At 26.3% G+C, this 17,310-nt stretch overlaps 3 protein-coding genes across 3 annotated transcripts; 2 read left to right on the top strand and 1 right to left on the bottom strand. All coding sequences in view use genetic code 12, as the record gives it.

Moving 5' to 3' along the window:
* Positions 1 to 8,071: 8,071 nt before the first annotated feature.
* Positions 8,072 to 9,604, top strand: FCR1 (Fcr1p; the record flags this gene model as incomplete). The annotated part of the gene is made up of 1 exon (XM_051764048.1): positions 8,072 to 9,604. One exon carries the CDS (start codon positions 8,072 to 8,074, stop codon positions 9,602 to 9,604), a length of 1,533 nt encoding a protein of 510 aa, XP_051619518.1.
* A 3,117-nt stretch (positions 9,605 to 12,721) lies between these two features.
* On the bottom strand, positions 12,722 to 13,573 carry KGF54_003457 (aldo-keto reductase superfamily protein; the record flags this gene model as incomplete). The annotated part of the gene is made up of 1 exon (XM_051764047.1): positions 12,722 to 13,573. The coding sequence occupies one exon, from the start codon at positions 13,571 to 13,573 to the stop codon at positions 12,722 to 12,724; it is 852 nt and encodes a 283-aa protein (XP_051619517.1).
* A 1,148-nt stretch (positions 13,574 to 14,721) lies between these two features.
* TDH3 (glyceraldehyde-3-phosphate dehydrogenase (phosphorylating)) lies at positions 14,722 to 15,729 on the top strand (the record flags this gene model as incomplete). Its single annotated transcript, XM_051764046.1, has 1 exon — positions 14,722 to 15,729. One exon carries the CDS (start codon positions 14,722 to 14,724, stop codon positions 15,727 to 15,729), a length of 1,008 nt encoding a protein of 335 aa, XP_051619516.1.
* Positions 15,730 to 17,310: the final 1,581 nt, after the last annotated feature.

Below are 17,310 nucleotides of genomic sequence, written 5' to 3'. Positions count from 1 at the left end.
AAAATATTTGATGTTTGTAATTTCCTGATTGAACCAACACCAAATAAATTTATGATCAAGAACTGAAGTATGATTTCGTTAAAGCATCAATAACATCAATGAAAATGAATTAAAACAATTACACAGTAGAATTGAAAATTGTAAAAATCAAAAAATTGAAATTTTCTGAATTTGAACAAGTATAACCGCAAGGATAAATATTTAATGTTTAGTAATATGTAAAAATTTTTTAATTTCTTCATCAGTTTCGACTTTTATAAACAATAATGAATATTCTTGAACTTCATTAGATTGATTTTGTTGATTTTGTTGATCTGATTGTTTTGGATCATTTGGTAAATTAGTTTTGAAATTGCACATAAAAACTGTAGTATTAGTGAAGTTTGACATATTAAAATAATTTATTATTTGAGAAGGTTTTGTATTATAATTATAATTAATGATTATTGAATATTAAGTAATGATTGAATTAAAAAATAATTGAATTTGGAATTGATAACAAATTGAAGAGTATTTATAATCTTTCATTATATATTTGAATTACAAAACATCAACTATAAAACTTTAACAAACTATTACAATTCTATAAATTAATTCACTTTATTAAATTGATTTTCTTTTTAACAGTAAGATCGCTTATTCTTAATTGAAAAAAATTAAAGTTGATTTTTCCCTCAATAATTTTTTATTTACTTTGTGTTCCAATTAATAAGAAGTAATAATAAACTAATAATAAATAATATGGAAATTAGCATGTTTTTTTTTTTTTTTTTTTTTTTTTTTTGAAAAAAAATGTGTACAAAAATATCTATAGATTGGATCACAGAAACGGATATGTCGAGATAAATAATTAAGGGTGTTGTTTTAAATAAGACCAATATTAAATTTGGAGGACTTGTTTCTTTCATATTTGAGGTATATCAGTTGCCATGGTTAACTTCATATTCCAAATACTAATTATTAATACTATAATTATCTCATTGTTAGTTTCATTTTGATAAAAACTATAAATGAAAAAGTTTAATTTAATAAAGTTAAGGTTTCCGCACTATTTTTTCAGTTACAAAAAAATGTTCTATTTTAAAACGAATTCCGCGTGAAAATTTACTTTTTTACTTCCTTCTCTCTTACACAATAAAGAAAATCTAATACTAAAGACTTGCTAGAAAAAGAATAACCGGAAATATATCATATATGGATTAATGAATGTATATTTACACCACAAAATGTCAAATTTGACAATAGATAAGGTTACAAAGTTTCAAAATTGGCATATACTTCCAAAAATCTACAAATTACACGTTTCCAGTATTATATATCCTTATGTTTGAGAAATTAGGCATCCACCAGTAACCTTATCTTAATATTATTGAGCCATTAATAGAAGTCCAAAATTAATAAATATTTGAAACAAATTTGTGAAATCCAGATTTGTATTTTTCGAAACGTACTAATTAAGATTTGTATCTCGTAATTAATTAATGATGAAAGTAAACTTTAATTATTATAATAACTCTGGTCAATTATAATACATCTTAATCTTCTTTACAAAAAAGACAAATAATTATCTTAATTAATATCATTTTGTCAATTCAAGGTTATGAACCACTCTATAAATTTTTTTTTTTCGTTCATAATATAAATAGCACAAAATATCGTAAAGGGGATTTTTCTTTTTTCCAAAATTATTTTAAAATCTCTCTCTTCGGCCCCTTAATTTTAATTTTGCAACCATTTTGATTCTAGCTCGTTGCAAATGACAACCAGATCTAAGCGAGTTTAAGGTACGTTTATCACTTTACAACCAACAAAAATTACTTAAAACAATAGAGCTCAATTATGTTTCACCACAAAGGGTAGCTTACGTCAAGAACTTAGCAAAAAATCATCTGATTTTTTCAACAAATTGTGAAACATTAATTGTTATCTATTAATAGTTCTATTGTTGTTCATAACTTTCATAGTTAACGCCTTAGTATTTGTATGGTACGTTTTGCTAGGCAACAAAACTAATTCCGATAGCTTTCTGGTATATTAGGGGTTAATCTCATATTATAATATTAGACAACTAAAACTTTACACATTTTACATTTATAACAATAACAATTGTAAACTTACGGGGGTAAAATCTACAGATTTTGATTATGGATGCAATGCAGATCTGGTATAATTTCATTTTCGGTATAATTTAATAAAGTTTTTACTATGAAGTTTAGCGAATTCTTTATTATAATTGTACTAAAATTCGGGGGTAATTTATTTTTAAAATTATCTTAATTTATGTAAAATTTACTAAAATTAAATCTTTTCCTTTTTCATATAATCTAAACCATAATTTTGATTATATTAATTGCTAAATTACTTGCATATTTAGTTGAATTACACGATAAATTATCATAACGCCGGCATAATAGACTAAAATAATCAGGATATATCTTTACTCCCTAAAATTGTAAATTTTTTAATTACATTATAAATTCCTATTATTTAAAGTTAATTTGCTTTATGTTTCTAGAACTTTTCACCCTTTATTTTCAAGATTTAAAAGGTTTTAAAACAATGTATCTAAATTTAACAATTAATCTATACTAAAACTTTATTATATTTCGATTTTGATGGGTGATTTTTTAGATTTTTTTCTAAATCTAATCTAATTAATTGCACAAAGGATTTAATTTAAAAGTTATTTAAGTTACTTCACTTTTTAATATTAGCCTAATTAAACAGGTTTAATTAATGTAAAAATCTAAAGCTTTGATCGCCTTATCTGTGTTGTGCACTTGCAACTAACTTGCAATTTGAGTTTGCAAGAAACATATATTTGATTTTATTTTAGGGGTAATAATTAGCCTACAGTTTTGTGTTCCAAATCTTAGTAAATACATTCAATTTAAAACAAAGTAAGTCATAATTGAGAGTAATTGGAAAAGAACTAAGGTAAAGTACATAAATTCAAACGTACCAGCTATGCTGCAAACTAATTATTGATTCTCAAAATTGTTTTTACAAATCTAGAAGGTTGTTTAAAATCACAAGGCGCTGATTTTGTTCTCTCCAGCAATAATAAAAGCAAAAGACTTACTTGCAAATTATTACCAGCACATATTTCTTATTGGTTTATTAATTGAAGCTCAGAAGTAAACAGATTATTTCAATGTTCTAGATTATAGCAAATAAAAATCAGATTGCTGTAAGACCTAAAGTATTATAATTTCAACATTGTTGTTCATTCAACAACTATACAAATCCTATACATAAACTCCACAATTTTGGAATGAGACCAAAGCAAATCGAAGTGGGAAAAGATACCTGGTAAGCTGGATAATCAAATAAGGTTAATTAGAGCATAATGTACTAATTGACAAAATTATTGGGCAAAAATCAGATCTTCCAACAAGAATTTAGCATTTAACCAGCCAATAAAATGTCAAACAGATTAGCCATATTTTCATCAATAAAAACCAAATTAATCAGCCCAGTATAACTCTATTTTGTGTGATAAATTTAAAAACTATTTCAACAACCTCAAAAAATTTCCGTTGAAAACAACTTCCGTACGTTCATAATAATAAAAATGAAACATTAAATGTTTTACATTTTTTGCATTTAAAAAATTACCCCCCAAATTTATTACAGGAAAAAAATTTACGACAAATTAGTAATATAACCTTAATAATTTATTTGTTATAAAATCAACCTAAAAAGATAATAGTTGGACAAAATCAAATTAAAAACAAAAACAAAATGTAACTATTTATAGAAAATAATTTACATCATTAAGTAACTTTGCTAGGTTTCAATTGACAACCAACACAATAAAACATTGTAAAAACCAAAAAAAAAGCTGATTAGTAAAAAGTTGATAAGTCGTATTATTACAATTTTAGCAAGAGGCACAAAATACAGGGTTTTATAATTTCTTTTTTTTGTCTTTTATTGTTGATGAGCGAGATAACAGACAAAGTTCAATTGATGTACAAGTGATACAATAATTGATAAATTATTTAACAAAAAAAATTATTAACATTATAATTGAATAAACATTTAGCCGCCTAACATAAAAAAATAACACTCTAATTATAAACATTAAAATTGTTGACATGAGGAAATCCTCAAAAACATTGATCATTTTTAGATATTTATAGTTTTTACCCTATTAAGGAATGTATAGTCGAGATGAAATGGACGACAATTTTAAATTCAAAATAAAGAGTTGAGATATGTATTCACATTTATAGTGAACCTAACTAGATCTAAGCTTTATGCAAGAGACTCATGCACTCACGAAAATGTAGAAACGTTTTTTTCAGTAGCCAATTGTTTAAGGTCCTTATATCGTAAAAGATAGGAGTTTAGTATCAAATTGGCAAAATTTAATTGAGCTTTATTGCAAGCAGGGCCTAGTCGGATATCTTTTTTTATCTTTTGTTGTTTTGGGATAAAAATGATCAAAATTTGAACTTTATATATTTGTAAATTATTTTTGTCCCAAAAAAGAATGTCGACACAAATTTTATCTGCAAAAGCTGTAAAAACGGTATCTGGTGGCCAAACTTAAAAAACATAAAATGCAGTTTCCCAATTCTGTTTTTTGAACAAACCAACTTCCAAAATTTAACTTTATTGAAATTGAGTCTATTGAAATATCCAGAAAAGTATAGAATGATACTTTATTTGATAACAAAGTGATTATTTTGTGACACGTACTTGTTTCAAAACTGAATGCAAACACAAAATCCTCAGTCAGGCGACTTTAATCAAAAGCAGCAAATACAGTATTATCTCTTTCTGTTTCAAGAAGAACAAAAGTTAAATTCACACCTAACTCGATATGGCAATTCAACTAACTTTTAAGCTCACTTGTGGGAGTTCTCTTAAAACTGAAAAACGCAGAGAGCTAAAGAAGTTGGGGCAACTTTTTGCATTTTTAGGTGTAAATTCTAAAGCACTTAGTACCTAATTAAACGAGCTTGTTGAAAGGAAGTTTTATGGCCCTAGGTTTTTTTGGAGAGAACAGAATCACAATCCAATTTTATAAATTAAAATCTCAGCTGCGAATAGCTATATCCTACATAGGGCCCTGTGTTTTGATTGTAAACTACAGAAACGAGCCACTTGAGATTGCATTTCTTACACAATCAAAAGTTTGAACCTTACACAAATCTCGTAAATCTGTCCAGAATTGTAACAAACTTCAACCAATGTAAATTTACACTCTCTTTTGTGCTTTTGCTAATCTGAATTAATTTGAATCAAAAATCCAGCCTCAATTCTTTTCTCAAATAGTTCAACTATGAGCACTATAAATTTTAGACTTTTTTAGTGTCATACATAGATAAAATTTTTAGATTTCGGAGAAATTAATTTATTGACACAAATATACTTGAAGTATTCAAACCTTTTTGCATATTATCAATCGCAGTCATTGAAACACTAAGTATACCCACCTGTTACACATAAAAAAGTACATTGGTGTATTACAGCCATATATGGCTATCTGGACAAAATTAAAAGGCAATAAAATAAAACCTTAATGCTTATAGATTTGACTTGTTATGCAACTTACATCCTTACAAAACGTACATCTCCGTTGCACCAATTTACTAGGGGAACCCTTGGAAGTTGAAATTTTAAAAAATGATTTAGATGTTGTATCAAAAAATTGCTAAAATCTTCAGAACTTGACATCGTTTTCAACTCGCCTTATTTAAATGACCGCAATCATTTAATCTTGCAACCACTATAGCTTATAATATTAGAAAACCACTATAAAAATAAGCAGTAGAAAAAAATTAATGCATTATTGAGAAATAGCCACAAGCTTTTAAAATGAATCATTCAAATCATCGGTAATTATTCTTCAATCCTTATTTAATTTTCTCAGCTCGTAACTAAGTATTCGGTTATGGTTTAAATTGACTTAAGAATATAAGCTATCACATGATTTGCCTATCCTTAAAAATGACCTGAGACGTTTATAAGTTGATTGCTTATCAATAGATAAGAAATTAAGCCATCAGTCAATCACTTACTTTAAAGATTGTACTTAAAAGTGGAGCTTTTCAAAGTTGTGAGATACAAGTAGATTCAAGCGATGCAAACACAACAAAATAAGAGCTTTTACTTCCTATTGTATGAATTGACCAACATGTGATTAATTTACAATTAACACCAATAGGAGCAAAAGACCAAGGAAGTAAATCTATTAATCATCTATGCTTAGATTGATAAGATTGAAGATTAATTAATAAGTAAACGGATTTAAAATAAATTCTTGTACTAATGTACTAAAACATATTTAATTAATGTAATTTGTAAAATGGTTTGAAGTCGAAAAGAAACGCTTTCAAGGTGTTTAATTAATAGATAACTATTTTTCTCCTAAGTTAGAATATTATAGTTTTGTGTTTTAGGTTGTATGAAAAATTATACATGATCCTGATTGTAAAATAATTCTCATAACAGGATCATTTTTTTTTTCGAGATCTCTTCAATGTGAAACCTCTTAATGAATAACAAAGTAAAGGCATTCTACAGTATTCTAGACACAACTCCGTTAGATCTAATCCATCTAATTAAGGTTCCATACTAAAATTATATTTTGGCATAAATGCATTAGTCGCATAAAACATCCAATTCAAATATAAGATTCGTCTAATAAGAAATTGACTAGTTGAGTCGATAAAACGTTCAAAAAATAATATGTTTTTTCTTTTTCTATTAGGATCATTTGCTCTTTACTTTAATTCATTTTGAAATTTTTAATGGTTTTGACTTCTAATTTTAGCCGTTCATAAGCTGTAGACTAAGTTACAAAAGCTTGTAATAATTTAAAGTTTCGAGAAATTCATTTTACATATTCGTTATATTCATAAAAAAATCTAGGCTTTTTTTGTGATTTATTCCATGGTATGAAAATTTTAGTTTTATATATTCTACTTGTTTTGAATTTGTACATAAATTAATTTTTAAAGTAATAATTCTAATTCTAAACTTATTGTAAATTATTTTTGTAACTTATATTCATTGCGCTTAAAGTTTGAATATTATTAATAATATTATTAAATTATTTTATTGATTTAAAATCAAAGATTTTTTAATAAAATTAAAAAAAACATTTAAGATTAATTAAGATTTCAATTATTGTAAATCATTTTATGTTTTAGTTATTAATAAATTATTAATAGAATATCCTTTATGTAAATTGTAATTAAACATATAATTTTAATTTTATCAAATTCATTCATAAAGAAGTATTTTGAGATTATAAATAATCCATTAATTTACCAAATTTTATTCAAAGATCTCAAAATTTTTGAAACTCCATATTCAGCATTCACTTCAAATCACAATTAGCATTCAATCCACTAAAATAAAAAAAGATCTCAGTTCAGTTCGATTTTCAATTTATCATTCCTCAAGTCATTCATAATTATACCTTTGACATCTTAAACATTTACTCAAAAGTTAAAAGTTAAGGCGTTATTGATATATCTGTTATTCATTATAATTAAAAAAAGATTTAATAATACTATTAATACGTTATTAAATCTAACTTGAACAAAATATAAGTCTAAATATTATTATTAATATTGGTACATTTTACATAATATTTTTAGTATTAGATTTAAATTTTATTAATAGAAAATTTTTGACATTAAATTTTTTTTTTTTTTTTTACTACCGAATTTTAGATTATTTTTTTTAAGTCCGTCATCATACTTTTTAAAACAATTTAAACAAAAAAAATTAAATAAAAAAAAATATAGAAAAATATAAAACAATTAAATTATTTCAGAATTTTTTTTATATCTTCATTTTTATATTTAAACTAACCATTTATTATTTACATATTCACCTATTCATTACTAATTAACTATTCATTATCGATCATTACTATTTATTTTTATTCACTTTCATTTATTATTTAAGTTATCTATTCACTCAACTATAAGAGAAAACCCCCCAAAAATTTTATTTCATTATTACAAATCAAGATATTTTGCATCCGGAATCAAATACCCGTGAAAACTTTAAATCATTAATTTTACCTTAATCATTTAATTTCATTATGCAATCAGAGGAGCATTGCCATACTAATTCGTCAAATTGTTCTTCAACATCTAATACCTCAATAACTACTACCAATCACATAAAAAAGAAAAGGGTCGTTAGAGCTTGTTCATCATGTAGAATTAAAAAAACCAAATGTGATGGTAAAAAACCATGTAATCGTTGTTTAATTGATAATAAAATTTGTGTATTCACTGAAAAGAAAAAAATTAAAGAAAAAAATCATCCTCAAGGTTATATTGAATTATTAGAAACAAGACTAGATATTTTAAGTAAACTGTTTGAAAATTTAATTGAATTATCAAGACCTTATTTACCAGTTATTGATAATATAATTAAAGATCAAACAATCCCTTATGAAGAAAATGAAGATTCATCTAGTGAAGATGATATAAAAGATTATGATGTTATTCCTATAAATAAAGTTGTTAATTATCTTATTGAAGAAAAAGGTCTTTTAAACAATTTACCAATCGAATGGGAAGAAGGTGCAAATATTGCAGCAAAATTTAACAATAAAAATAAATCAAGTTCTTCGAAATTATTTGCTGATCATAAAACTGAAAATTTAGCAAATGATTCAAATAATTCACCAAATTTAAAACCAACTTCTTCCAATACCAAGAGAAACAAGAAAATAAAAGAAGAATCAACTTCACCAATTTTTGATCAATCAAGTTTTTCAAATAATTTTAATAATTATTTACAAAATTCAAATGGTAAATATTCAATATGTTCGAATGATCCTACATTATCTGATGTTGAAAGTGATAGTCCAAATAGAAATCCGGAATCAATTTCACCACCTTTTATACTTGATTCTCAACAAGGATATCATTATCATGGCTCATTAAATAATGTTCCAACGGCTGCTTCATTATTTTCAAATAATGGAAGTACTTCAATAAGTAAAAATTCATCGATGACTTCATTAAGTAATAAATATGAAAATCATTCAATTTCAGTATCAACAAATTCTACTTCAATATCACAACCAAATTCAGCTAATTCAGCAAATTCTCCTCCACAATCAATATTTACATATAATCCAAAATCAATACCAACAATTCGTAGATCTTCATCAACTTCGTTATCACAAAATCAAATGAAAGGTACAAAGAGTGTAAGTAATAATAATCACGTTCATAAACCTATTCATGCAAATCATAATAGAATGAATTCAATAGAGTTGAAGAAAAGACATAATAGTAATGAAGAATTAATATCACCAGAAAACTCAACATCTAATACTATATTAAATCAACCAAATTCTTCATCTTCAATTATAACTACAAATATACCAAATAATGATTTTAATGGATTTAATCAATTCGATAATGATGATCAAAATATTTTGTTGAATAATGGACTTATAAATCAATTTGATGTGAATAATAACAGTAACACTTTGATTAAATCAGAATTTAATAATGGGGGTTATAATTTAGGTAATGCAAATAATTTTGATGTTTTAATTGGTAATTATGATCCATTTATGAATAGTAATAGTCCATTTTTAGAGAGATTTTAGGACACTTTTTTTTTATTATGTTGCTTGAATTTACTGGTTCAAACTTTGCTTTATTGTTTTTTAATAATTTTTTTCAATTCTTGATAGTGTTCTTTCAATGTGGACGTTTAATTCAAATTTAATGAGTGTGTATATCTTTTTTTTTTAATATGTGTATGTTTTATATGAATAGATTTTAATAGAATTTACAAATCTAAAAAAAGGGCTTAAATGGTTCAAACATACCATTATGTATAATCAACTTGATAGTGAGGTCATTTATTCTGTAAAAGCAATTGTTCTTGAGCACTGATACTTTTTAGTAGTTTTGGTGAGAATTCAATCATGAGAAATCCATAAGTTTTGATAAATATTCTGAAACGGCTATAAAATTTTATTTTTTTAGCCGTGATCAAATTGATAACAAAAAAAAGAAAATTTAAAAAAGCCTAGACTTTAACTTTGGTTAAATTTAAAACTAAAACTAAACCATAACCATAAGCCAAGCAAATTAGTATGAGCCATAAAAAGATGTATTAATTAACTCCCATCGAGTTTATTGCTTATCTATATTCTTCAAATTCAAATATAGAATGATGTATGAGAGATTACAACTTTTATGAGGGGCTAAAAAAAAAACTCCAGTAGATACACAAAATTCAAATTTGCGTAGTATGTGCGTTAGAATATGATAACATTGCGTACAGTTAGCGTTTTGTACATCAATAAAAAAAATCTATTGGACATGTGCCAAATCTTTTTGTGGACACCAATTCGTGCTTTATAACACAAATTGTAATGAAAAACTGATTATCACATTCAAGTAGGTTCGAATTTGCAACCATGTTTGGACGCCTATTTTTATGTGCAAATTATTAAAACGTTCATATCAGTTTCAATTGATTCTCCAATTTTATGATGTAGCAAAATTTGAAAATTAATTTTAAATGGTTAGATAATCCAAGTATTTGTAGATCTTTTGATGAAGAGCGCATTCATGGAATTCAGAGGCAACAACAATGTCAATTACAATATTACGCCAAAATCTTTAAATTAGCAGTATCTGAAAGAAAAAGAGAGTCTACTCTAGTCACAATTTGGAATTACTTTCGCAGTCTTGATTACATCGAGAATTTCTGGTTGCAAAATTTCATTCAAATCTATATAGTTTACAAGTCAATAATGGTAGATTTCATAGAGATATAAATTACTAAAAATAAAGTTGTAGACGTAACCTGAAACCTATTTTGAGGCGGTTTTCTTCATCCATTTCTTTGTTGAGTTTGTTTACTTTTATAAAATTTCATGCGTACCTTGCCTTTCCCATTATTCAATTAATTAATTTTGGTCTCTCGATGAAAATAGTTGATTGTTTAACCCCTTTTGCATTATACTCGATGATAAAAAAATTAGAAAATTTTGATTATTGTATTTAGCAATTATTGCTTTAATATATTTATATTACTGCGCAAGCAATTTTAACCTTGAAATTGTTAAGATATCTAAAGAATCAATACTATGACTTTCTCAAAACTATGGATTTCGGACTAATTATTCAGTAAAAAACCTAGGACCATAGAATTAGGGACTTCGGACTATTTATTTAGTAAAGTATCGATTTTTGATTTTAGTATTATTAAAGTTTATCAGAACGTTTTATGTTTAGTCAAAGTTTATTCTCTCATTAAAATTTAAATTCGTTCATGAAATTTCAGTATTTTGATAAACTATTTTTGAAATATTGAACAATTTGGTTCCTATTCTACAGCCGTTTCCTCAGTAAAAGTGGAGTTTTCATTTGTTACTTTATCACAATTTATTTCATTCTTCTTTGTTTCTACCCTTCTTATACGAGAAATTTGATTGTTTTGTTATACCACTCGTATTTACTAACTTTTTCAGACGTTTTATTGTTAGTTTTGTTTTGTGTAACGCATTTTGATACGCATAAACTTTTTTGGTTTGGTTTTTTTTTTTCAACAATTTGCTATTTCATTTGTAACTCAAAAACTAGAATTGTCAACAAGAAAATCTATCCTGCTAAGAGAGAGTGAAAATCATAGTGGTTTTCACTCAATTTTAAACTTGTGTTTTAAACTATATTTGAAATCAGTTACACAATCATCTTTGAGTCTTTTCGATTGATGTTACTTCAAGTTTTAAATTTTTTATACTGATTCAAAAGAGCTTGTGTTTAATATGAATTAAAGATCGGTTATACAATTAGCCAAGCATTTCCTTAAAATTAATAAAGAAAAAAGTGATAGTAACCTTGAATTTGAACAAGAAAATTCCAATAATCTCTTGTATGTAAGTTTTGTGAATTATTCACCCTGCGAAACCTTATGGTTTTCAGCTATGATTCTATTTTTTCAAGTTTCTAATCCTACAAAGCACAAGAATTAATCAGTTTATAGCCGCATAAATTTCTTGATTTCATTTTGTGTCAATGTAGCTTCGAGAAGCTATACATTGCTCTATCACCTCTACATTTTTACAACCGATCTTGGCTGCTCATCAAACAGTCGAGAGGTTAAGTGAAGAACCACTCAAATATTAAAACGAACTTAAGTTACTTTTCTTAAACCAAATTGCTAGGTTGGTTGAGATTTGTTGCAACATCGATTTGCATATAATTTGCACCCTTATCAGATACAACAATAGAATTCAAAATAAAGAAATTTACGAATTTTTATAGCTTAAATGATCTATTGTATTAAGATTATAAATTCGGATTAATTTCAACAATAAGGTTTGTTTTAATGTTTAAACGACTAATGGCATGATTATCTTTAGTTTGAATTTTAGTCAACAACAAAATAGATTATCTCTTGGCACAAGTTGAATATTATGGCTCTGATCTGGTGCTTATTTTAATCATAGATACTTTACAATTCTTTATGCAAAATGTTTTTAGTATACACTCCGGATTACAATCTGGCCACCTTGAAGTTCCAGCTGCTTCTTATCTTGTTTGTAGGCAAAAGAAGAAGGTAATGATCGAAAAGACTCAGTTCAGGACAGCAATTTCAAAAATTCAGCCGTTATGTATATTTAACAATATTTTCTACATTTCTATAATTAACTTTGTGCAAGCAAATCATTTCAAATTTGCAATTAGTGACAGGTGTTCAGGGTTTAAGCAGCATCAAAACATTCCCAATCTGTTGGATCATGAACATCTGGCTGACTAATTACTTCCATTTCGTGTGAAGTCAATTCGAAGTCATTAACATCGAAATTTTCTTTTAATCTTGAAGGAGTTGAAGTTTTTGGTAAAGGTATATAACCTTTTTGTAATGACCATTTTATTAAAATTTGAGCAGCACTTTTATTATATTTTTTCATAATTGAAGCAAATTCAGGTTCTTGTTTTTGTAATTGATATCCATGAGTTAATGGAGCATATGCTTCAACTTGAATATCTTTGGATAAGCACCAATCAGCTATTTCATCTCTCATACACCAAGGACTTATTTCAATTTGATTTACAGCAGGTTTTATTTTCAATTCTGACCAATTTAATAATTCTTCAATATGCTTTGGAGCATAATTTGATACACCAATGTTTTTTATTTTACCTGAAGCAACTGCATCTTGCATTACTTTCCAAGCTTCTAATCTTTTTTGTTTTCCAGGTAAGGGGGAATGAATTAATAACATATCTATATATTCCAAATCCCCAATTTGTTCCATCATTGTATTGATTGCTTTAGCGGTTTCATGTTTTCCAACTTGATTATTCCATAATTTTGTTGTATAAAATACATCTGATCTTTTGACTTTTGGATTTTCTTTAAGGTATTTAGATATACCTGCTATAACTTCTTCTTCGTTTCCATAAAGTACTGCAGTATCAAATGATCTATAACCTACTTTTAATCCTTCATATACAATAGATGTAGTTTTTGATCTTGGGATATTGTAAGTACCAAGTCCAATGCTTGGAATTTCATTACCTGAATTTAGGGTAATTAATCTATATGACATTGTTAATGAAGAATTGATGAATAGAAAGATAGTTGAGAAATTGCTAACTTACTTATATGTCATAAAATATTAGTGTTAAAATCAATTTCTTATCTTTGCTCCGCATTTAAGTACAGCAATTTAATTAACATATATCAAAGGCTTAAAAACGGATTTATTCAGTGAGGTTTTACTACCGATAAGTCGATTTGAAAAGAAGTAGATTTGAGATTATACAATTTATAATATTTGCACTAGCCATATTTGCAATGTAAATAAGATTATATCCATCTATATAAATTTTTCTTACAATCCTGCATGAAGTACTAAATTTTTAAAACGCTAACAAATTGAAAACATGAATAGATCATATGACACAAATTGGTTTGTCAAGAGTATTATTAATTCCATATGAGCGGTAACAACATGAAATCTGATTAAAACAGTTCAATTGAGTATTTACTCGATCAATTGACTTACATAAGTAAAAAGATTTGAAGAAGACATTCTATTGAGCAAAATTCTGAAACGTGCACTTAAAATCTGAAACTTGCTAATATAGAACGGAAATAATGGACTATAAAATACCGTTGGAAATAGTAGAAATAGATTTGTATAATAATAATAAATAAATGAGCAATTGAGTTTCAGTAAGAAAGCGTGGTATGATTCAAACATAATTGTAGTGTGAGGAGAAATACTAACGGATAAGAACTTAAGTATTTGCCAGATACTCTTTTTACAGAACTGCTGACATTACTAAAATAAATTTAATCATTCATAAATCTAATTTAAAATGGATGGTATTGACCCGGAGGTAATTAATTAACGTTTTATAATTTTATAAGTAAAGGAGTGTATATAATACAAAAAGCAAACCAATGAAAAGATGTAAAATGTTTCACCTGGTAGCTTTTTTACATATGATTAATAGTTATTAAGTAACTGTTTTAAATTAATATTATTAATAACTACCAAAAATTTATTACGTAAATAAAAATATATCAACAATTTCATTATTTTAATTTTTATATTTAAACTCCTTATTTTGTCAACAATTACTTTTTTTGCTTTGCAATTGAAATTTTTTGTTGAAATTTTTAATTTTTTACTCAATTGATTCAAATTAAATTAATTTATTCAAATTAAATATATTATAATAATTTAAAATGGCTATTAAAATTGGTATTAACGGTTTCGGTAGAATTGGACGTTTAGTCTTAAGAGTTGCATTACAAAGAAAAGATATTGATGTAGTTGCTATTAATGATCCATTTATTGCTCCAGATTATGCTGCTTATATGTTTAAATATGATTCAACTCATGGTGCTTATCAAGGTGAAGTTAAAGCTGAAGGTGATAATTTAATTATTGATGGTCATAAAATTAAAGTTTTCCAATATAAAGATCCTGCAGAAATTCCATGGGGTAAAAATGGTGTTGAATATGTAATTGAATCAACTGGTGTTTTCACTACTATTGAAGGTGCTAAAAAACATATTGAAGGTGGTGCTAAAAAAGTTATTATTACTGCTCCATCATCAGATGCTCCAATGTTTGTTGTTGGTGTTAATGAAGATAAATATACTCCAGATTTAGATATTATTTCAAATGCTTCATGTACTACTAATTGTTTAGCTCCATTAGCTAAAATTGTTAATGATAATTTTGGAATTGAAGAAGGTTTAATGACTACTGTTCATTCAATGACTGCTACTCAAAAAACTGTTGATGGTCCATCACATAAAGATTGGAGAGGTGGTAGAACTGCTTCAGGTAACATTATTCCATCATCAACTGGTGCTGCTAAAGCTGTTGGTAAAGTTATTCCAGAATTAAATGGTAAATTAACTGGTATGTCATTAAGAGTTCCAACTGTTGATGTTTCAGTTGTTGATTTAACTGTTAGATTAAAAAAACCAACTTCATATGAAGAAATTTCAAAAGCTATTAAAAAAGCTTCAGAAGGTGAATTAAAAGGAATTGTTGGTTATACTGAAGATGCTGTTGTTTCAACTGATTTCTTAGGTTCATCATATTCATCAATTTTTGATCAAAAAGCTGGTATTTTATTATCACCAACTTTTGTTAAATTAGTTTCATGGTATGATAATGAATTTGGTTATTCAACAAGAGTTGTTGATTTATTAGAACACGTTGCTAAAGTTTCAAAATAACTAGCTAATAAATTGTGAGATTTCTTACTATTAGTTACTAGTTTCTACTAATAGGAAAAATAATAATATAGCGTTTTTCTTTATAGGTTATCAATATCAATATATTTAAATAAAATAAAAAAGTATCAAAAAAAATTAAAAAATTGATTGTAGTATTATAAGACCCTAATGTATTAATTTCAAGTTCAGTTAGAGTGACCTGCTCTACTTTAGAACACCTACCTAAAAAAGCACACCTTGATTTTTGAAAAAATTTTACGCACAGATGTACTTTTGTGTAACAAGAGTACACACGTTATATACTGCGTTACGGATGTATATAGTATTTTTTCTTTGGCAACTTCATTTTTAAAAAGTTTGAACTTAAACTAGAGGTAAAGACACAACCACTGGTTCAATTGACCTCAAATAACCAATATTAGATTAATTTTAGAGCAAGAAAACCTCATTCAAATTTTGAGCAATTTAGCTTCAAAATTGAGTACTTAAAGACGAAAGTTAACAAACATTAAAAAGATTGCGCTAAATTAGCTGCAAAAAATTTGAAACATCAATGATTCAACTATTTCAAAATTTCCAAATTTTATTTTGAGTAGTCTGGCAGTTTTAGTACTTGATTTTAGATATAATATCAAATTTTGAGTTTGATCGTAGCTGTTTTGGGTGGATTGGAGGGATAAAAAAATATCTCTCAAAAAAGTAATTTTTTTGAATCCGATTTTGAGCACATCATAATTGGTCTTCACCACCAAACTTTATGAAAAGATAAAAGAATAGTATCCCTAACTGCCAGGTTCAAGATTGAAGCTTCAAAATTAAATCTTGTTTGGTCAGGTGTGCTCAAGTACTGAAAATGTCCCAACTTTTTTTAGGGATTTTGGATTTGACCATAAGTGACTCAATTTTGAGGTCTTACCCATCACCAAATATTTACAGCTTATCCAGAGAGTGTTGAAATGGACGGGGCACGCTACGGTGGTTCGTACAGCATCACAACATAGTTATAGGCTGTTCTAGTTTGTATGGTATAGCTTAAACTCTCATACAAAATGCAATTAAATTACACAAAAATCAAGGAGTGCTTTTTTGGGTAGGTGTTCTAAAGTAGAGCAGGTCACTCTAATAAACCCTTTTTACGAGAAATAAAAAAAATTAGATCGATCGACCGTCACGGTGATCTAAAAGCTACCAAGTAGTACTAAAATCTCGGCCTATTCTATTGTTATTTGAAGAACTTTGAAACTCACTAAAATAAAAATGAAAAATCTTTAATATAGTTCATGGATAGTGATCAAATTCAATTTTAATAAATTGATTTCATGATCAAAGGAATTAAATAAGTTTTAATGCATTACATGATAGTTGGTTAGAATTACCTATTAATAAGTAAAATTTGAAAGTAATAATCTACTAATAATAATTAATTCTATTGAATAATATTGACGTGTCTGATATTTTTTTTATTTTTATTTTTATTTTTGTTTGTATAAAGAATAATTTTTCAATTGAACGATTTTAATTTTCTTTAGATTTATTAACTAATTTTAAATCTAATTCAACCAACCAACTATCTCTAAAATA

The sequence above is a fragment of the Candida jiufengensis genome (assembly GCF_024610255.1).
Source record: "Candida jiufengensis strain CBS 10846 chromosome Unknown scaffold2, whole genome shotgun sequence".
NCBI lineage: Eukaryota > Fungi > Ascomycota > Pichiomycetes > Serinales > Debaryomycetaceae > Lodderomyces > Lodderomyces jiufengensis.
The sequence above is the reverse complement of the archived record's forward strand: the minus strand, read 5'-3'. Positions and strand labels throughout refer to the sequence as shown.